Source organism: Mya arenaria, chromosome 14, assembly GCF_026914265.1.
Source record: "Mya arenaria isolate MELC-2E11 chromosome 14, ASM2691426v1".
Taxonomy (NCBI): Eukaryota; Metazoa; Mollusca; class Bivalvia; order Myida; family Myidae; genus Mya; species Mya arenaria.
Window position 1 is genome coordinate 13,106,934 of NC_069135.1, and position 24,419 is coordinate 13,131,352.

At 38.0% G+C, this 24,419-nt stretch overlaps 1 protein-coding gene across 2 annotated transcripts in view; it reads left to right on the plus strand.

The window, feature by feature from the left end:
- Nucleotides 1-24,419, plus strand: part of LOC128216811 (protocadherin Fat 4-like) — a 53,977-nt gene that overhangs the window by 20,340 nt on the left and 9,218 nt on the right. The window contains exons 3-16 of one of the 2 annotated variants that reach the window (XM_052923481.1): nt 3,611-3,705; nt 3,833-4,000; nt 4,164-4,337; nt 4,601-4,726; nt 5,121-5,262; nt 6,807-6,880; nt 17,007-17,149; nt 19,285-19,549; nt 19,720-19,953; nt 20,152-20,319; nt 20,549-20,677; nt 21,279-21,458; nt 22,720-22,859; nt 23,911-24,091. In XM_052923481.1, the coding sequence (XP_052779441.1) occupies nt 3,611-3,705; nt 3,833-4,000; nt 4,164-4,337; nt 4,601-4,726; nt 5,121-5,262; nt 6,807-6,880; nt 17,007-17,149; nt 19,285-19,549; nt 19,720-19,953; nt 20,152-20,319; nt 20,549-20,677; nt 21,279-21,458; nt 22,720-22,859; nt 23,911-24,091 (2,219 nt within the window). The remainder of the gene's footprint in view (nt 1-3,610; nt 3,706-3,832; nt 4,001-4,163; nt 4,338-4,600; nt 4,727-5,120; nt 5,263-6,806; nt 6,881-17,006; nt 17,150-19,284; nt 19,550-19,719; nt 19,954-20,151; nt 20,320-20,548; nt 20,678-21,278; nt 21,459-22,719; nt 22,860-23,910; nt 24,092-24,419) is intronic. The other variant, XM_052923483.1, reaches the window with a different exon arrangement.

Sequence of the window (24,419 nt, forward strand, 5' to 3'; positions counted from 1 at the left end):
CACCAATTAAGATATGTGTTACAAGTCAAAACCATTGTGTCACTTCGACACAGCGCCACCACTACTCGACAGCGCCATCACTAGAGCAACAGCGCCACCACTTTTATTATAACTTGTTTCGTTGTGTTCTGGCGTAAGAACAATACTTAACAGTTATATTTGGATGCGTCAGAATGTTTTACGGTATGTGTAGACAACGAAGTGTACTTAAAATGATAGTAGATTCGAAATGTTCACATGTCCGACTCGGGAGAAAAGCTCCTGGCACCACATTTGTCACAATATTGAAATTTAATCGTAGTCAGCCTGCAGTGAAAGTGTTCTCACACGGGACCATATTCTTCGATTTTCGAAAAATATCCGTATAATAAAATTATCAAATAACATATAAATCACATTCACGTTTGTAGAAGTAACACAGGGCACAGCTGCACCGGGGAAGTGTTGACAGCTCCTTTTCTTTGCACCACCTTTAAGTGGTGGAGCGGGCGTTTAGTGGCCGTGTATGACAAAGGTTGAAAGAAAAGGAAGAAAAGATTAGCTAATATATGTCGCTTTTATTGTTAATAATGATTTCTTTATTTGTTTACAGTTTTAGTATAATGATGCTTTTTATTATTAAACTCTATGATCACACAGTTGTAAACCTGTTATTTTCTAAAAGGCAGACTGTGTGTGATGCTTATAGTTTCAAACAATCACTGCATCGTATCTTTGAAAGGTTTTGCATTAGGTACTCTGAATTGTATTCCTCCGTCCGCAAAGAGGGTTGGGATCTCTAATCATTGAAGTACTTGAGGTTTACCTATAAGTTTATTATTATTTGTTTTATTATAAAGCTTCCTCAAGTTGATGCATACTTCGATGAGATTTACATTTTACGTTTATACTTAATTCAGGATTGTTGTAATAAGTTTGAGGTTTGTGCACGTAAACTGGTTTAAAGCTGCACTCTCACAGATTTACCGTTTTAAAATCTGTTTTTATTTTTTGTCTTGGAAAGAGCATTTTTTGGGTAAATATCTGCAAACCAACGATAAAAGATTGCTGACAAAAGATCACATCGCAGAGTTGCATATTTCCGTTCGAAAACTATTGTTTAATGGCTTAAACCGTTACTAACGGTTTAAGACAAATGCATAAAACATTATTTTTTCAACTTCAATATAAAAATCTGCGATCTAATTTTTGTCAGCAGTCCTTTATCACTTGTTTCCATGGATTTTTGCCAAAATTGGCTCGTTCCAAGACAAAAAATAAAAAAAAGTTGTCAAAACGTTCAATCTGTGAGAGTGCAGCTTTAAACCCCCTGTAAATTTACATTTTACTGACCGTTCCAAGGCGGTACCTAACAATCCTTGATAAACATACCTAGTTTTTTATATAGTATATATGCATTGTGCTGTTTGTGGAGATTGGTGTTGTTGTTCCATGTTTCTTGTTTGTGATTTTTTTTGTTCTATGTCTTTGGCGTTTACCCCGTGCCATTAAACGGGGTTAATGTTTAAACGCTTGGCTACTGAGCTTGTTACTGTAGTTTTTCACATAAGCATTGACAATATCCATGTGTTTTCAAAGCCGGACTAAATACTGAACAAGCATTTACTAGAAATAAATAATTTATAACATTTTTTAAAGATTGTAGCTTGTGTGCTATGAATCTGTTACCATTATGTATGTGTTCAACAGATGTTTCGTTTGACAACGATGATTGGCTAAAAATTGCTTACCTTATGAACATGTTGATTTGATAGTGCATTGTGAAATTGCTAATGATCATTGTTAGAACGTGTCTAGGCACCGGCCTATTATATGTTGTGTATATACTGATGTATTGCTGTATGATTGTAATCTTGAAAATGCAAATGTAAATGACGTAAGCAGGCGAAAAGTTAACCTGTACAATTAAGGGAATATCAAATCTTAGGGCAACTTGACAAGAATCTTTAGGATAATCAGTGCAATGAAAAGATGATCTTAGTCATGATTACAGTCTTGCTATAATTTGGAAGAAACGTTATTGTTTCTTTCTTTAACCGTTTTGGTCACAAGACCCTTCCGACGTTCATTGAATCATGAAACGCGTTCGAAGTGAGGGGGGGTGGGTGGGTGGGTGTGTGGGTGGGTAGGTAGGTAGGTAGGTAGGTAGGTAGGTAGGTAGGTAGGTAGGTAGGTAGGTAGGTAGGTAGGTAGGTAGGTAGGTAGGTAGGTAGGTTGGTAGGTAGGTACGTGAAGTGAAGTGAAGTGAAGTAAAGTGAAGTAAAGTGAAGTAAAGTGAAGTAAAGTGAAGTAAAGAAAAGAGTAAAGAAAAGTAAAAAGTAAAATAAGAAAACAAGCAAGCAAGAAGTAAGCAAGCAAGCAAGCAAGCAAGCAAGCAAGCAAGCAAGCAAGAAAGCAAGCAAGCAAGCAAGCAAGCAAACAAGCAAGCAAGAAAGCAAGCAAGTAAACAAGCAAGCAAGCAAGTTGTTTATTATAGTGACATGTGTACATGTACATAGCAAAATAACATTTCATAATGAATAGTTTTACATTTACACCCGGTCCATTGGTATTCGTATTTTTCCATTAAAATGATTACAAGGTATGTCTACCTAGTATAATTTATCCCTTATGCGTGATTGGCTAGTCGATATTATCACGTGATATGACCTTGTTAGGTGTATAGCTTAAATATTCCAACTGCTTAGGATAAGCCTTCGTAGCACAGTGGATGCAACACTGAACTGCAATTTTGGCGACACCGGTTCGAAGCTGGTTACCGACTCGATTAATTTGTTACATTTTGGTATGTTTTTTTATAATTATGATATCCAAGAGTAAAACATTTTATCAAATAATTGTGCTGAGATTCGTTACAGAAAATACTTTTTTTGGTGCCAATCTGTCCCTTTAAGAGAATATGACGTTTTATCTAAGCGTGTCAGCTTTAACAATATATTTCGCTAATTGTCTGCCATGTATGTTTTATAATTCATGTTGTTTGTTTTAAAGGTCCATGTATGTGCATTCCTTACTGACCTCGGTTCAAATAAATATTTGAAAGGTCATTAAGTCAAACAGTATGTCTAACTGGAGGAAACCTTCTATCTTTACGAAATTATTTGAGAATATCGCCATAGAAATCAGGAGGTGTATTACGATTAACAATCAGAGATTTAAGACTGTAACTTCATTAAGAGAGCATGTTGTATTGCTTAATGAAAAACGTAGAACATGATTTCGTCAATTTGTGATTTATTTTCAGCAGTTTAGCTGCCACTAATTTACTAAGAGAACATAACTCATCAACGTCCGAATATACTCGTACGAATCCAACCAATTGCGGAATGAATATGCTGTAGGACGGCTACATTAGTACCTCGCCGTCCAAAGAAGGATACTTAACAATTTAAATGTTTAAATCATCCCTCTTGTCATAAACATTGATGGCCAAAGCCCCATCTGTAGTTCCAAGTTAAAAATAATACAAAGCATTTAGATCAGACGTGTTTGATGTATTCCTTTTTTTTTCAACCCTGCCTTTTTCGGAGTAAACATATCGAATTTATGATTGGCATTTATTCGTTAACGCGGTAAGTTCTTATGTGTGACGCTGAACTCTATTTTTCAGTCAATCTTGTTACAAAAATGAAAACTGCGACCACGAATACAGAACCTGCTCGTCATGTAGCAAAACGTTCGGAGACGCCATGTTTGTCGTGAATGGTTTGTAAAATATACCTGCCTTACCTTTCTATAAAATAAAGAGACAAATTATTGTGTATTACTCGGAGTGTAATTTCATTAGTTGTTACATATTAAACTATAGCCCAAAACAATTTGTTCTTAACAGCAAACAAACAAATAAATAAGTCTGAGTGTGTGGATTGCTTGAGCGGTGGTACCTATTATAATGTCACCGTCGAGTGCTCGGGTGTGGCTGGGTACAGTTCAAATCCTGTCTCCCAAACCATTAGGGTCTCCGTGTACTCGGATACAGAACAGTCGTTTACGTTTTCAGGTAAATTGTTCGTAAAATCATTGGTAGTATGTTTAAATTTATGTTGTATACCGGCAATAAAAATGCATGTTGATATGAAATTTAAGTTGCGGATAAAGTAGAATCCGCTCCTTGTCGTGATTGCATTTCGTATTATAATGTGTAAACGTGTATCTAAACCTAGGAGGTGACAGTATAAACGTCTTTCAAAACTCCTCCGGGGAAGGCTCTGTTATCGCAACCCTTAACGTAAATTACATCGAGAATAGTCAGGATGAAGACCGGCTGACATACCGTCTCGAAAGCGGCCCTGGGCCCGCCTGGATCACAGGACATACACTTTTTGCTATGAATCCATGTAAGCAAATATGATTTAATGAAATCCAATATACATGCAAATGTCGAAAATATCAATATGATATACGTCAATTTTATTGTAGTTGAACATTATAGAACGACTTTTAAATTTGAATTTTGTAACGTCTACTGCGAATAAATCCTCTGTATATAGAAGTAACGCTTCAAAAAAATTGTTATGCAAATAATGAGAATACACCAAATCGAAAGACATATTAAATTGTCATATTTCTTTATTATTTTTTTTTAAATTTTATTTTCTAGCTAATGGTCACATCAGCGTGAGAAAGAGTTTGGCAGACGAATTTTCATATGATGCATTTAACATGACAGTATGCATTAAAGATCGAAGACATCCCGATTATTGCCGAACCCTTCACATTACTCTCTGTAAGAATGTTTCCCATTATCTGTGTACACAACAACGATTGAGAAGTAATATATTTTTTCAGTAAATTACTGAAGTACTGGAATAATACCATGCAATCATTGAGATATTGAAATGTTGCTCTATCTCAATTCAGTAATTTACAGTGTACCTCTGTATATGCTTTTTGTTATCTTAATTTATCTTCTGAATGTAACTAGTCCTGGATTTACAGTTTGAATTTGCTTGTTTTCAAAACAAGTCCAAAATGTGTCGATTACCAACAAATCAGTTCTACTAAAGAGTGATTTCAAACGAGTTTTAAAGGACAGTTCTAATGCGGTTACCCAAATATCTAATTATTTATCAATACACCAGTTGCTTCATTGCTATCACCTGTTTTGCCTGTTTTGACAGGGGCTTGCTTCCAGACGCCTAACTGCACCGACCAGAATATTCCAGAGTTATGGGACACTCACGGTATAGCTGGACACAGCGATAACACTTCGCTTTTCCAGATGATATATCCGGAACCCACATACCACTTCCCAAACTTCAGGTATTTTGATGTTTTGCCAATGATCAAACATATACAAGCAAGTTAGTGTATACACTTATTTGTTGACCAGTGCGAATCGAGGTGTTTTCTTCTGGGGGCGGGGGACTCTTAACAATCTTTAGAGCGCTTGCTCGAGGACTTGTGTTTTATAACGCGGTTTGGGTGTCTCTGTGTTTTGTATAAGGTGTTTCAGATGCGCATGCGGCGTTGCTGGGCAATTTTGCACGAATCTCCATTTCAACTCAAGTTACTACATTTTTTGGTCCTGTCAGTCTTATAAAAAATTACCACATTTTAGCCTCAAATGATATTATTATAGGGAATTACTTTTTATGCGCAGCCACCCATAGCCGCTTATGTGTTGATCCTATCATATCACTGTTCAGATTAATTTCGTCCCGTTCAGACGTCCAATACATGTATTAGACTTTAGATAAAAACGCGTTTGTTCTCATGTGCAGTTAAGTACCTATTAAACCCTTCCTGTACCGCATTTTGTATTAAAAAGGGTCTGACTTTATTGCTATTGATCCCTATTGTTTGGATGTAAGCTGTAAAAATTGTTTAGTCATACTGGTATATCTTCGCATGATATGTTTTCTTTGCAATCTTTTCGTAAGGGAAGGGCTACATTTAATTTTAATGTTTGAGTCCCTGGAGAAATTGTTAAGCGTTTTGGAAACTGGGGCTCTGATTACTCAAGCTACTTACGGATTTCTTATTCTTCTTTGATGCAAGCAGCGTGTAGTGTTTCGGATGCATTGAATAAAATGAATTGTTTGCCGTTATTTGGGGCTTTGGATCGAGACGTTTACTTATGTTTGTGTTATAACTTACTTGTACAATGTTTAGATTACTGGCGTCGCGGCCATTTTTGTCAAAATATTATATATTTTTTAAATGTTATACAAAGTATTGTCTTTGTCTTTTGAAGTAACGATTAATTCATAGATAAGCAGTGATGTATGCAGTGTTATAAAACATGACTGACACCACAGGATGCCAAAGGCAGTCTGTAAAAGAGTGACGTGATGCGACACAAATAATTGACTAAAGTTTATCCTGACTGGTCCACAGATACTTGCATCCATTAAATATGATATATTATTTTAATTTTCTACAGAAAATAAAAAGGCCTAATTCGAGTTATGCCCTTAGTCGGGCCCTTCTGTCTGTTTCAAAACTTCAAACGTAAATTAAAAAAATAAATAATAGCGTTAAATTGTTACGTTCTACAAAATAAAGTCATCGACTTAGCATACAGTCAAACACTTGAATATAATCAAGTTACGTTCGTCTAAAATAAAGCTATTTTATGCATTGCAAATGATAATTTCATTAAGTTTGCCTGCCAGTTTTTTAGTAAAACAAAATGGGGAACAACACTAATGGAATGTAACTTCAGTACAAGTTGAGGTCAATCAAAACAGTAGAAATAAAACGTCACAATTGATTAATGATATCTAACAAACACGCTCATCATTATGAGTATTCGAACATGAACGAAAACAACCCAGGATTTGAGCGGAGCACATTCATTGCAGGAATACGTGGTCTAAGCTCACGTGGACACTGGACAACGGAGGATTTGTGGAGGCAGACATCGATTCTGACACTGGTGAGACGAAAATTATAAGTCTTTTGAAATTTTAATACATTAATATTAAGTTATGTTAGGCTTTTATCTATTAACACTTTGAACTTTGAACTTGTACATTATAGCCTTCTGATCCTTGTACATACTGGCCTACTGATCATTGTACATAATAGCCTCTGATCCTTGTACATTATAGCCTTCTGATCCTTGTACATACTGGCCTACTGATCATCGTACATTATAGCCTTCTGATCCTTATACATACTGGCCTACTGATCATCGTACATTATAGCCTTCTGATCCTTGTACAATATAGCCTTCTGATCCTTGTACATACTGGCCTACTGATCCTTGTACATTATAGCCTTCTGATCCTTGTACATACTGGCCTACTGATCATCGTACATTATAGCCTTATGATCCTTGTACATAATGACCTACTGATCATTGTACATTATAGCCTTCTGATCCTTGTACATAATGGCCTACTGATCATTGTACATTATCGCCTTCTGATCCTTGTACATTATAGCCTTCTGATCCTTGTACATACTGGCCTACTGATCATTGTACATTATAGCCGTCTGATCCTTGTACAATATAGCCTTCTGATCCTTGGGCAATATGTACTTCTGGTCCTTGTACATACTGGCCTACTGATCCTTGTACATTATAGCCTTCTGATCCTTGTACATACTGGCCTACTGATCCTGGTACATTATAGCCTTCTGATCCTTGTACATACTGGCCTACTGATCATTGTACATTATAGCCTTCTGATCCTTGTACATTATAGCCTTCTGATCCTTGTACATACTGGCCTACTGATCCTTGTACATTATAGCCTTCTGATCCTTGTACATACTGGCCTACTGATCATCGTACATTATAGCCTTATGATCCTTGTACATAATGACCTACTGATCATTGTACATTATAGCCTTCTGATCCTTGTACATAATGGCCTACTGATCATTGTACATTATCGCCTTCTGATCCTTGTACATTATAGCCTTCTGATCCTTGTACATACTGGCCTACTGATCATTGTACATTATAGCCGTCTGATCCTTGTAAAATATAGCCTTCTGATCCTTGGGCAATATGTACTTCTGGTCCTTGTACATACTGGCCTACTGATCCTTGTACATTATAGCCTTCTGATCCTTGTACATACTGGCCTACTGATCCTGGTACATAATAGCCTTCTGATCCTTGTACATACTGGCCTACTGATCATTGTACATTATAGCCTTCTGATCCTTGTGCAATATGTCCTTCTGGTCCTTGTACATTCGGGAAAACAGTCCCTTGTACATCATGGCCTACTGATTCTTCTACATTATGGCCTACTGATTCTTCTACATTATGGCCTACTGATCCTTGTACACTATGGCCTACTGATCTTTGTACATTATGGCCTACTGATATTTGTATAGCATGGCCTACTGATCCTTGTACATCATGGCCTATTGATTCTTGTACACTCTGGCCTACTGGTCCTTGTACATTATGGTCTACTGATCTTTGTACACTCTGGCCTACTGATATTTGTACACCATGGCTTACTGATCCTTGTACATCATGGCCTACTGATATTTGTACATCATGGCCTACTGATCCTTGTACATTATGGCCTACTGATCCTTGTACACTCTGGCCTACTGATCCTTGTACATTATGGTCTACTGATCCTTGTACATGATGTCCTACTGATCTTTGTACATAATGGTCTACTGATCCTTGTACATGATGGCCTATTGATCTTTGTACATAATAGCCTACTGATCTTTGTTCATACTGGCCTACTGATCCTTGTACATTTTAGCCTTCTGATCCTTGTGCGATATGTACTTCTTGTCCTTGTACATTCGGGAATACAGATCCTTGTACATTAAGGACTACTTATCCTTGTATATTACGGCCTACAGATCCTTGTACATTATTGCCAACAGATCCTGTACATTATGGACTACTGATCCTTGTACATTATGGCCTACTGATCCTTGTACATTATGGCCCACTGATCCTTGTACATTATGGCCTACTGACCCTTGTACACTATGGCCTACTGATCCTTGTACATTATGGCCTACTGATATTTGTACATCATGGCCTACTGATTCTTGTACATTATGGCCTACTGACCCTTGTACACTATGGCCTACTGATCCTTGTACATTATGGCCTACTGATCCTTGTACACTATGGCCTACTGATTCTTGTACATTATGGCCTACTGATTCTTGTACATTATGGCCTACTGATTCTTGTACATTATGGCCTACTGATCCTTGTACACTATGGCCTACTGATTCTTGTACATTATGGCCTACTGATATTTGTACATCATGGCCTACTGATTCTTGTACATTATGGCCTACTGACCCTTGTACACTATGGCCTACTGATCCTTGTACATTATGGCCTACTGATCCTTGTACATTATGGCCTACTGATTCTTGTACATTATGGCCTACTGACCCTTGTACACTATGGCCTACTGATCCTTGTACATTATGGCCTACTGATCCTTGTACATTATGGCCTACTGATTCTTGTACATTATGGCCTACTGACCCTTGTACACTATGGCCTACTGATCCTTGTACATTATGGCCTACTGATATTTGTACATCATGGCCAACTGATTCTTCCACATTATGGCCTACTGATCCTTGTACACTATGGCCTACTGATATTTGTACACTATGGCCTACTGATATTTGTACACTGTGGCCTACTGATCCTTGTACATTATGGCCTACTGATCCGTGTACATTATTGCCTACTGATCCTTGTACATTATGGCCTACTGATCCGTGTACATTATTGCCTACTGATCCTTGTACACTATGGCCTACTGATATTTGAACACTGTGGCCTACTGATCCTTGTACATTATGGCCTACTGATCCTTGTACATTATTGCCTACTGATCATTGTACACTATTGCCTACTGATCCTTGGACATGATGGCCTACTGATCTTTGTACATTATGGCCTACTGATCCTTGTACATTATGGCCTACTGATCCTTGTACATTATTGCCTACTGATCCTTGTACATTATTGCCTACTGATCCTTGTACATTATTGCCTACTGATCCTTGTACATTATTGCCTACTGATCCTTGTACATTATGGCCTACTGATCCTTGTACATTATGGCCTACTGATCCTTGTACATTATTGCCTACTGATCATTGTACACTATGGACTACTGATCCTTGTACATTATGGCCTACTGATCCTTGTACATTATGGCCTACTGATCCTTGTACATTATTGCCTACTGGTCATTGTACACTATGGACTACTGATCCTTGTACATCATGGCCTACTGATCCTTGTACATAATGGCCAACTGATCCTTGTACATTATTGCCTACTGATCCTTGTACATTATTGCCTACTGATCCTTGTACATTATGGCCCATTGATTCTTGTACATTTCTGCCTACTGATCCTTGTACATTTCTGCCTACTGATCCTTGTACATTTCTGTCTACTGATCCATGTACATGATGTCCTACTGATCTTTGTACATAATGGTCTACTGATCTTTGTACATTATGGCCTACTGATCCTTGTACATTTCTGCCTACTGATCCTTGTACATTATGGCCTACTGATCGTTGTACATTATGGCCTACTGATCCATGTACATTTCTGCCTACTGATCTTTGTACATTATGGCCTACTGATCGTTGTACATAATGGCCTACTGATCCTTGTACATGATGGTCTACTGATCTTTGTACATTATGGCCTACTGATCGTTGTACATAATGGTCTACTGATCTTTGTACATTATGGCCTACTGATCCTTGTACATTTCTGCCTACTGATCCTTGTACATTTCTGTCTACTGATCCTTGTACATGATGTCCTACTGATCTTTGTACATAATGGTCTACTGATCTTTGTACATTATGGCCTACTGATCTTTGTACATTTTTGCCTACTGATCCTTGTACATTTCTGCCTACTGATCCTTGTACATGATGTCATACTGATCTTTGTACATTTCTGCCTACTGATCCTTGTACATTTCTGCCTACTGATCCTTGTACATAATGGCCTACTGATCCTTGTACATGATGTCCTACTGATCTTTGTACATAATGCTTTCTGATCATTGTACATTATGGCCTTCTGGTCCTTGTACATTATGGCGTACTGATCCTTGTACATAATGGCCTACTGATCCTTATATATTATGGCATCCTTATCCTTGTACATTATTTCCAACTGATCCTTGGACATAATGGCCTACTGATGCTTGTACATTATGGCCTACTGATCCTTGTACAGTATGGCCTGCTGATCCTTGTACATTATGGCCTACTGATCCCTGTATTTTATGTCCTTCTGATCCTTGTTTATTATGTCCTACTGATCCTTGTACATTATGGCCTACTGATCTTTGTACATTATGTCCTACTGATAATTACATTACTTGATTACATTACTGATACTTGTACATTATGACCTACTGGTCCTTGTACATTTTGGCGTACTGATCCTTGTGTATTATGACCTACTGATCAATGTACATAATGGCCTACTGATCCTTGTTCATACTGGCATTCTGATCCTTGTACATCATGGCCTACTGATTCTTCTACATTATGGCCTACTGATCCTTGTACACTATGGCCTACTGATCTTTGTACACTATGGCCTACTGATATTTGTACATCATGGCCTACTGATCCTTGTACATCATGGCCCATTGATTCTTGTACATTATGGCCTACTGATCCTGGTACTCTCTGGCCTACTGATCCTTGTACATAATGGCCAACTGATCCTTGTACACTATTGCCTACTGATCCTTGGACATGATGGCCTACTGATCTTTGTACATTATGGTCTACTGATCCTTGTACATTTCTGCCTACTGATCCTTGTACATTTCTGTCTACTGATCCTTGTACATTATGGTCTACTGATCTTTGTACATTATGGCCTACTGATCCTTGTACATTTCTGCCTACTGATCCTTGTACATTATGGCCTACTGATCGTTGTACATTATGGCCTACTGATCCATGTACATTTCTGCCTACTGATCTTTGTACATTATGGCCTACTGATCGTTGTACATAATGGCCTACTGATCCTTGTACATGATGGTCTACTGATCTTTGTACATTATGGCCTACTGATCGTTGTACATAATGGCCTACTGATCCTTGTACATGATGGTCTACTGATCTTTGTACATTATGGCCTACTGATCGTTGTACATAATGGCCTACTGATCGTTGTACATTATGGCCTACTGATCCTTGTACATTTCTGCCTACTGATCCTTGTACACTATTGCCTACTGATCCTTGGACATGATGGCCTACTGATCTTTGTACATTATGGTCTACTGATCCTTGTACATTTCTGCCTACTGATCCTTGTACATTTCTGTCTACTGATCCTTGTACATGATGTCCTACTGATTTTTGTACTTAATGGTCTACTGATCTTTGTACATTATGGCCTACTGATCCTTGTACATTTCTGCCTACTGATCCTTGTACATTATGGCCTACTGATCGTTGTACATTATGGCCTACTGATCCTTGTACATTTCTGCCTACTGATCTTTGTACATTATGGCCTACTGATCCTTGTACATTTCTGCCTACTGATCCTTGTACATTTCTGCCTACTGATCCTTGTACATTTCTGTCTACTGATCCTTGTACATGATGTCATACTGATCTTTGTACATAATGGTCTACTGATCTTTGTACATTTCTGCCTACTGATCTTTGTACATTATGGTCTACTGATCCTTGTACATTTCTGCCTACTGATCTTTGTACATTATGGCCTACTGATCTTTGTACTTAATGGTCTACTGATCTTTGTACATTATGGCCTACTGATCCTTGTACATTTCTGCCTACTGATTTTTGTACATTATGGCCTACTGATCGTTGTACATAATGGCCTACTGATCCTTGTACATGATGGTCTACTGATCTTTGTACATTATGGCCTACTGATCGTTGTACATAATGGCCTACTGATCCTTGTAAATGATGGTCTACTGATCTTTGTACATTATAGCCTACTGATCGTTGTACATAATGGCCTACTGATCGTTGTACATTATGGCCTACTGATCCTTGTACATTTCTGCCTACTGATCCTTGTACACTATTGCCTACTGATCCTTGGACATGATGGCCTACTGATCTTTGTACATTATGGTCTACTGATCCTTGTACATTTCTGCCTACTGATCCTTGTACATTTCTGTCTACTGATCCTTGTACATGATGTCCTACTGATCTTTGTACTTAATGGTCTACTGATCTTTGTACATTATGGCCTACTGATCCTTGTACATTTCTGCCTACTGATCCTTGTACATTATGGCCTACTGATCGTTGTACATTATGGCCTACTGATCCTTGTACATTTCTGCCTACTGATCTTTGTACATTATGGCCTACTGATCCTCGTACATTTCTGCCTACTGATCCTTGTACATTTCTGCCTACTGATCCTTGTACATTTCTGTCTACTGATCCTTGTACATGATGTCATACTGATCTTTGTACATAATGGTCTACTGATCTTTGTACATTATGGCCTACTGATCCTTGTACATTTCTGCCTACTGATCTTTGTACATTATGGCCTACTGATCCTTGTACATTTCTGCCTACTGATCCTTGTACATTTCTGCCTACTGATCCTTGTACATTTCTGTCTACTGATCCTTGTACATGATGTCATACTGATCTTTGTACATAATGGTCTACTGATCTTTGTACATTTCTGCCTACTGATCTTTGTACATTATGGCCTACTGATCCTTGTACATAATGGCCTACTGATCCTTGTACATGATGTCCTACTGATCTTTGTACATAATGCTTTCTGATCATTGTACATTATGGCCTTCTGGTCCTTGTACATTATGGCCTTCTGGTCCTTGTACATTATGGCGTACTGATCCTTGTACATAATGGTCTACTGATCTTTGTACATAATGGCCTACTGATCCTTGTACATTTCTGCCTACTGATCTTTGTACATTATGGCCTACTGATCGTTGTACATAATGGCCTACTGATCCTTGTACATGATGTCCTACTGATTTTTGTACATAATGCTTTCTGATCATTGTACATTATGGCCTTCTGGTCCTTGTACATTATGGCGTACTGATCCTTGTACATAATGGCCTACTGGTCCTTATATATTATGGTATCCTTATCCTTGTACATTATTTCCTACTGATCCTGGTACATAATGGCCTACTGATGCTTGTACATTATGGCCTACTGATCCTTGTACAGTATGGCCTGCTGATCCTTGTACATTATGGCCTACTGATCCCTGTATTTTATGTCCTTCTGATCCTTGTTTATTATGTCCTACGGATCCTTGTACATTATGGCCTACTGATCTTTGTACATTATGTCCTACTGATAATTACATTACTTGATTACATTACTGATACTTGTACATTATGACCTACTGGTCCTTGTACATTTTGGCGTACTGATCCCAGTGTATTATGACTTACTGATCAATGTACATAATGGCCTACTGATCAATGTACATAATGGCCTACTGATCCTTGTTCATACTGGCATTCTGATCCTTGTACATTATGGCCTACTGATCCCTGCACAGTATGGCCTACTAATCCTTGTACAGTATGTCATTCTGATCCTTGTACATTATGGCCTAATGATCCCTGTACTTTATGTCCTTCTGATCCTTGTATATTAAGTCCTACGAATCCTTGTACATTATGGCCTACTGATCTTTGTACATTATGTCCTACTTGATTACATTACTGATAATACTTGTACATTATGACCTACTGGTCCTTGTACATTTTGGCGTACTGATCCTTGTACACTATTGCCTACTGATCAATGTACATAATGGACTACTGATCCTTGTTTATACTGGCATTTTGATCCTTGTACATTATGGCCTACTGATCCTTGCAAAGTATGGCCTACTGATCCTTGCACAATATGGCCTACTGATCCTTGTACATAATGGCCTACTGAGCCTTGTACATTTTGGCCTACTAATCCTTGTATTTTATAGCCTACTGATCCTTGAACATGATGACCTACTGATCCTTGTATATAATGGCCTACTGATCTTTGTTCATGATGGCAAACTGATCCTTGTACATGATGGACTACTGATTCTTGTACATGATGGACTACTGATCCTTGTATACAATGGCCTACTGATCTTTGTACACAATGGCCTACTGATCCTTGTACACAATGGCCTACTGATCCTTGTTTATAATGGCCTATTGATCCTTGTTTATTATGGCCTACTAATCCTTGTACATCATGGCCTACTTATCATTGTTCATTATGGCCTAATGATCTTTGTACATAATGGCCTACTTAATCTTGTACATTATAGTCGACTGATCCTGATACATAATGCCCTTCTGATCCTTGTATGTTATGGCCTACTGATCCTGGTACATTTTAGCCAACTGATCCTTGTACATCATGGCCTACTGATCCTTGAACACTATGGCCCACTGATCCTTGTATATTATGGCCAATTGATTCTTATGGCCTGGCAATCCTTGTACATCAAGGCCTACTGATCCTTGTACATCAAGGCCTACTGATCCTTGTACATCAAGGCCTACTGATCCTTGTACATCAAGGCCTACTGATCCTTGTACATCAAGGCCTACTGATCCTTGTACATCAAGGCCTACTGATCCTTGAACATCATGGCCCACTGATCCTTGTATATTATGGCCAATTGATTCTTATGGCCTGGCAATCCTTGTACATCATGGCCCACTGATCCTTGTACATCAAGGGCTACTGATCCTTGAACATCATGGCCCACTGATCCTTGTATATTATGGCCAATTGATTCTTATGGCCTGGCAATCCTTGAACATCATGGCCCACTGATCCTTGTACATCAAGGCCTACTGATCCTTGAACACCATGGCCCACTGATCCTTGTATATTATGGCCAATTGATTCTTATGGCCTGGCAATCCTTGTACATCAAGGCCTACTGATATTTGTACACTATGGCCTACTGATCCTTGTACATCAAGACCTACTGATCCGTGTACATCAAGGCCTACTGATCTTTTTACACTATGGCCTACTGATCCTTGTACATCAAGGCCTACTGATCCTTGTACATCAAGGCCTACTGATCCTTGTACATCAACGCCTAATGATCCTGGTACATCAAGGCCTACTGATCCTTGAACATCAAGGCCTACTGATCCTTGTACATCAAGGCCTACTGATCCTTGTACATCAAGGCCTACTGATCCTTGTACATCAAGGCCTACTGATCCTTGTACATCAAGGCCTACTGATCCTTGTACATCAAGGCCTACTGATCCTTGAACAGTATGGCCTACTGATCCTGGTACATCAAGGCCTACTGATCCTTGAACAGTATGGCCTACTGATCCTGGTACATCAAGGCCTACTGATCCTTGTACATCAAGGCCTACTGATCCTTGTACATCAAGGCCTACTGATCCTTGAACAGTATGGCCTACTGATCCTTATACATCAAGGCCTACTGATCCTTGAACAGTATGGTCTACTGATCCTGGTACATCAAGGCCTACTGATCCTTGTACATCAAGGCCTACTGATCCTTGGACATCAAGGCCTACTGATCCTTGTACATCAAGGCCTACTGATCCTTGAACAGTATGGCCTACTGATCCTTATGTATTATGACCTACTGATCCTTGAACATTATAGCCTTCTTTTCCTTGTTCATGTTTGCATACAGATCCGTGTTCATTATGGCCCACTGAACCATATACGTTATGGCTTACTGATTACTAGTATGATAATGGGTTTGGTCGATAAAGTGCCACATAAAATATAAACCGTTAACAGAATTATCTCTACTTAGTATATTAAATCAATATTAATTGCTATGTGCACAAACAAAGTTTTTTTATTTTATATGATTTCACGTGATATGTAATTTTAACTTTAATTGTAATTCAATGGATCAGATCCAAGCATATTTTCAAAGTAAAGTCCTTGTTTAGGCAAACTTCTTGTATCTAAAATAGGATTGCATTGTGGGTCAACGTCTAGTGATAAATACTAAAGCCGACATGATTCTTTGAAAGGTGATATTTACCTCACGCGGAACATCAGTATCTGGCCCGCGTGGCCGAGCAAACACTACACGATGACTGTGACAGTGGCCAACAGCGAGTCCTGCTACACAACCACCTGTCAAATGGACGTCGAAGTGTTCTACACAAATTGGGTCTGTAAAAAGAATTGTCTTGTTTCAAAACAAAAACAATTGAAGGTAAAAACTTGTATGGTACTAAAACAGCAGCCTTAATCTAATAGGATACAGCGTTATGACATAGGCCTTGCTGAACATATACAACACTCGTCACTTGGTATGTTAGGATACAGCGTTATGACATAGGCCTTGCTGAACATATACAACACTCGTCACTTGGTATGTTAGGATACAGCGTTATGACATAGGCCTTGCTGAACATATACAACACTCGTCACTTGGTATGTTAGGATACAGCGTTATGACATAGGCCTTGCTGAACATATACAACACTCGTCACTTGGTATGTTAGGATACAGCGTTATGACATAGGCCTTGCTGATCATATACAACACTCGTCACTTGGTATGTTAGGATACAGCGTTATGACATAGGCCTTGCTGAACATATACAACACTCGTCACTTGGTATGTTAGGATACAGCGTTATGACATAGGCCTTGCTGAACATATACAACACTCGTCACTTGGTATGTTAGGATACAGCGTTATGACATAGGCCTTGCTGAACATATACAACACTCGTCACTTGGTATGTTAGGATACAGCGTTATGACATAGGCCTTGCTGAACATATACAACACTCGTCACTTGGTATGTTAGGATACAGCGTTATGACATAGGCCTTGCTGAACATATACAACACTCGTCACTTGGTATGTTAGGATACAGCGTTATGACATAGGCCTTGCTGAACATATACAACACTCGTCACTTGGTATGTTAGGATACAGCGTTATGACATAGGCCTTGCTGAACATATACAACACTCGTCACTTGGTATGTTAGGATACAGCGTTATGACATAGGCCTTGCTGAACATATACAACACTCGTCACTTGGTATGTTAGGATACAGCGTTATGACATAGGCCTTGCTGAACATATACAACACTCGTCACTTGGTATGTTAGGATACAGCGTTATGACATAGGCCTTGCTGATCATATACAACACTCGTCACTTGGTATGTTAGGATACAGCGTTATGACATAGGCCTTGCTGAACATATACAACACTCGTCACTTGGTATGTTAGGATACAGCGTTATGACATAGGCCTTGCTGAACATATACAACACTCGTCACTTGGTATGTTAGGATACAGCGTTATGACATAGGCCTTGCTGAACATATACAACACTCGTCACTTGGTATGTTAGGATACAGCGTTATGACATAGGCCTTGCTGAACATATACAACACTCGTCACTTGGTATGTTAGGATACAGCGTTATGACATAGGCCTTGCTGAACATATACAACACTCGTCACTTGGTATGTTAGGATACAGCGTTATGACATAGGCCTTGCTGAACATATACAACACTCGTCACTTGGTATGTTAGGATACAGCGTTATGACATAGGCCTTGCTGAACATATACAACACTCGTCACTTGGTATGTTAGGATACAGCGTTATGACATAGGCCTTGCTGAACATATACAACACTCGTCACTTGGTATGTTAGGATACAGCGTTATGACATAGGCCTTGCTGAACATATACAACACTCGTCACTTGGTATGTTAGGATACAGCGTTATGACATAGGCCTTGCTGAACATATACAACACTCGTCACTTGGTATGTTAGGATACAGCGTTATGACATAGGCCTTGCTGAACATATACAACACTCGTCACTTGGTATGTTAGGATACAGCGTTATGACATAGGCCTTGCTGAACATATACAACACTCGTCACTTGGTATGTTAGGATACAGCGTTATGACATAGGCCTTGCTGAACATATACAACACTCGTCACTTGGTATGTTTGTAGTGTGTGTAAACCACTCTTTTTTACATACCTTGAATGAACGGGGCTGGAGTATGGAGAATGTTTGACGGCCACTCCTTTTAGCAGAATAATTGATATTTTATTTAATAATGTAAAAGAATACAAGGCCAAACTCTTGTCTTTTATGCAGTTTTATGATAATGTATTTTCTGCATTTTTATCATCAGTTTAGTTTAGTACTATTTGTCGTAAATATATTTAGCAGCTTTAATTGATACGAAATTGAGAACTTGTTGCATAACGCTTCGAGAAGGAACGCCGGTTAATCCCTGTTTATGCTCAATTACAGCCTCCAACCATTTGCAGCATAAACGGAACGGGAAGCCACACAAGCCTGCACGAGGACACGGACAGTGAGACGCTCCTGCACGAGCTTCAGGTGTGTGACTATAACTACGACAGACCTAGTGACCTTTTAGAAGTTGGAAAAGTGAACGGCATAGAGGACAACTCTACATGCTGGATCGAGCATGTCTATGATCAGTGGGGCGAGAACGATATGGAGCTTTTTACTCTTCGAGAAGATGACCCTTCGTACACGAACAAATGGGACTGTAGGTACCCTTTTAAATACATGGTTAATTTACTGAGTTACATTTGTTCGAAGAACTCGAAGGAAACTCAATGTGCCATTCGTTTTATTCATTTCATTGCAAACATAATATAAAATGAATCTAAGTAATGCTGTCTCACCATTGAATGATACAAAGTACTTATATTGCAGCTTATAGGTTGTACAAAAAAGAATGTATCGTACCCAGTTCACCGTACAAGCCACCCTGTGGCTACAAGCGCGAGAACTACACGTGCCCGAAACACATGGGTTGTATGACACACAATGTGACCCAGTCGTACAGCGTTTCAATCATCTGCAGAGATGGCTATGGGGAAAGTGACAATAGGAACTTCACATTCAACGTTAACTCAAATCAAGCTCCTACATACCTAAACCTGCCAAGTACGAAGTCTCTTCCATAACAATTGTTTTTGTATTGTGTGTCTTTGAATGTCTTGACTAATATGAATAGCAGAACATTTACAAACATTTGTCTTTGAATGTCTTGACTTATATGAATAGAAGAACATTTGCTAACATTTGCTTTTTATTGATTGCCCTTCCCACATTATTTTCGAGTATTTTTGTATTACATTATAGATGAAATTATTGTGGACATGAACGCGGCCAGTGAACACGATATTATCTTTTCCACCCTGTATCGGGACGCCGAAAATGAGAATCTCACTTACGAATATTCCTTCACCAAGGCAGATGATTTATCATCAGTGGGTTACTTCAAGGCAGACCCCAGTGGAAATTATTTCGGTAAGACACAATTAAATAATACTTACTTATTTATACAAATTGATAAAATAGTGCGCTGTGTATTTTCATTATTATCTCCATCTTTTTTTAAATATGTAAATTAGAATGATATATAAATCCAGGTTAGCCTGTGTTCATAAAAGTTTGCATTCGTTTTACTATAACACGCATACACATCCGAATAAAAGTAGTAATAGTAAATGTTATTTTTTATTTGTCCATGACACAGATTCACTGGGTAACATCACTCTCACTCAGTTCCTGAAGTATGAGCCGAAAAATTCCACCTATCTGATACACATTTGTGGCCACGAACGCCGGAACGAGATTTGCGAATATCTCACTGTCCATTTCCATGGTAAACCAGAGACATTGTTATTTGAATTCGCGAGATAAGCGTGAAACGACATTTGTAGTTGCAAACATTTCGTTTTTATTTTCATCATTTAAAAGCAATATGATATATTCGGGACGATTCTCTTTGAAAAAATCATTTTATAGATGTGCCTGTCTCCTGTAAAATAATAACTTGTAATACGACCATACGACTAATGAAAACGATATACGCAAAGAGAATTTCTTATTGTAATTACCAAAGGATGGGGGAATAATTATATCAGGCAACACACTCTCGAATGATTTCCGCGCAGCTGACCTCTTCATGTTGTTGACTTGGTGATCAAACATTCTTATATAGGTATATCTATTAAAGTGACCTCAGTCATTTTTCAAAAATTATCAAATTGATAATCTCATTTTAGCGCAAACTAATGCAATCCCAATACATTTAAGGGAAGTGTTCTTTTAAGCTATTACGCGTACCATGGCAACACTCACAAGATAAAATGACCCGTTTCATTTAAAGTTATTGCAGACGAACGTTTAATAACAGCAAACAAATGGTTCCTTTTTTACCATAATTGTGTTTCTCAGAGTATACTGATGTTTCTCTTAAACAGACAATTGTGGACCATCCCCGTCCTGCACATCCCATACTTTTCCCACAAACACAGAACTGACACCAGGCACTCAACTCTTTGATGTGTCTAGCTTGGTGACAGACCCGAGCTCGTTTACAAGCCTACAGTATTCACTGACAGCTAAGAACATGGATTTGTTCCAAATAGACGCGACATCTGGTAAGATGGTGTTTTTTTTTTACTTTTAAGAACAAGCAAGAACAAAAAGAGTGTTTGTTGATTTCATTGTACATTGTAGTAATTTCATATTCAATTTCATGGTGATGATATTTCGAGTAGGCCACGATCGGAAATGTAGTTTTTTTCTATGATCACGTGCCTATTTTCAGTGATTTAAAGGATATTTCAATTTACTCTAATAACTTCTTTTCGACTACCCCTTTGCTCACCGTCCACTCGTAGGAAGCGATTTTGACCGTCTATGACGTAAACTGTTGTTTATACGACGGCTGATGGAGAAATGTTCGCCAATATTGTTTTTAAAGTGTGTTTAAATGCAAATTTACCTTTACTGATGGATTTATGTTCCTAATAATAACAACAGTTAAAGTTTAAACTATTTTAATATTGAACAGGACATACACAAAATTACACTGTTCACCATTTACTGATTTGAAAGGCCGAAAGTGTAAACAAAATAAAGGTGGACTAGCATTGGGTTAAAACTATTAAGTTTATATCGTGATACATGGTCTCATGATACAAAAATACTAAATCGCCCTCACTGTCAGAGATCAGTCTTATTCGCCCTTAGACTCAAGTTTCAAAGATTGGACGAAAGCCTGACCTGATTTGACAGGTGGTAGTTATTTTAGTTGATCAAATAATTGTTGTGTGAACTTTCCGGGAAGTTTGTATTACAATTGTAGCGAACGCAAAAAAGACGCAACAAATCCTTTCACAAAAAAATCATGCTCAATCCTGAAGGGGTCAGGAGTCGCCTGTATATATATATATATATATATATATATATATATATATATATGGGCCCTGAACCTCCACACGGAGAACTGGTTATGCTAATTTGCATTTAACCAAGTACATGAATGCACTTCCGCTGTAGGCGGAACGATACCCAATGTCACGGACATTTTAAAAGATATTCATTAAATAATATAACATCGTACTTATGTCCTAACATTTCATTTCTTCTTATGCTTATGAAAGCAAATGTTTGAGCATTTAACTTCAAAAAATCTTTACTTAAACATATGCCATGATTTTTTAAGATCAACTTGTTATTGTGAAATGATTTACTGGTTGAAACGTGATGTATTGAGTTTTGATCAAAGGGATGTAACTGCAATAGATTTCCACTTCGGTCTGATAGGTACATGTACATGTATTTTGATCCCAATTTCAACAAACGTTATATAGTTACTTGCTAAAACTGGTTTACGTTGTCTTCTCTTTCTAAAAGGAGCAATAACAACAACACAGACTCTGCCAGCAAGCTACCCATCAACAACTTACTCACTGAACGCTTTCGTGACAGACAAGTTATCCTGCACGGCTTATGCGGTGTGTCCTCTGACCCTTGTGGTTAACTACATCAACTATGCAAGTATTTTTGTATATTTCTTATAACAATTTGCATGCAATAATGTTTTTCGGTCTTTTCGATCTTCTTTATATATGCAACCACAAACAATGCAAAAAAGTCCACTCACTTTGATGTCTTGCACCGTTTATATTTATAAAGGAATCAACATTGCATCAAGTCGGATGTCAGAAAGTTTTAGTTCCAAAAAATCTCTAAGTTATAAATGAACTTTTTTCACTTGTTGCAGGTATTGGACTGAATAAAAATTATAACAACTATCAATTAAGCGCATCACTCATACATTGACAAAAAATCAATCTGTAGTAGCATTCTCAATCTGTATAAAGAGAGGGCATCCTGGATCACATCCTTTTATTTAAGATTTAGTTATAACGTACAGCTTCATACTATCGGAACGTACATTTCATTTTTTTCATTTCATTTCGCTTCAGTAATGGATGTATTTACAGAATATATTTGACTAGATTGTACAAAGTTGTCAGTTCAACTTTCGTTGTAGTTGCACACAAAAAGGCTAAGTATAAAATGTATATACATTTTACTTTTAAAGCATGACATGCTTTTTGAAGTGTATAAAAATAGTTTTATTTTTTTATTGTATATGCTAACATATTTATGATTAAATGATGAGTGAACATAATCTTCAATAAAAAAATAAAAGTAAATTAGATTTAGCCATGAGACGTTCCCCTGGTGGGGCTCGGACCAAACAATGTACTGTGAGAAGCGGACATATATATCACTAGACCATTTTCGTCTGTGAGTTTTTTAAAAGTAAAACTATAATGGCAAAATTTGTTAACGTCGAAGCGGTGAACTTTAACATAAACATTGAGATCTTCAATGTGACGAAGGTTTCAAAATCTTCATTGATTATTCCACAACCGCAAATCATTTTTAGATCAAACCCAAATTAATCATTAAATAAGACCGATGTGGGATCGGCTGCGGGAACACATAATTCAATACGAATATTTAACAGCCATCAACATCGATTGCTTTTTTAACAATTTATACTCAATTAAATATCAGACCTGTCTTTAAAAGGATTTAACCATCACGAACCTTCCGGACAGTGTTAATATCCACGAGGATGAGAAAACGGAGTTGACGTTGTTTACGGTTCAGACGACGGATAACAATACCGACGATTCGGTCACGTGCTTGATCACCAATGAGGAGGACAATAAACCATTCTTCATAGAGGAAACATATTCGGGATCAGACGGTATTGTTCCATAAATTACGATACACTGTCATGCTCAATTGTTGTACTGTTTGATAAACTAGGGTTTCTGAGTTTTGATCCAGGAGGTTGTATTCGACTCGAGTAGATGTTTTGCAGATTCGGTTTCACACGCCGATACCCGAGTAAAATCAAAATCTGCAAAGAATCCACGAGACTCGAATACATAACAACACCCAAGATAAAAAACTCCGTACCAATAACCCTTTAATATACTCATCACTGGTTTAAGTTTAAATCCCGTAGAAGAAACGGTATAATATAAAACAATATACTTAACTGACGCAATTGTTTGGTTTCTTTTCATTTC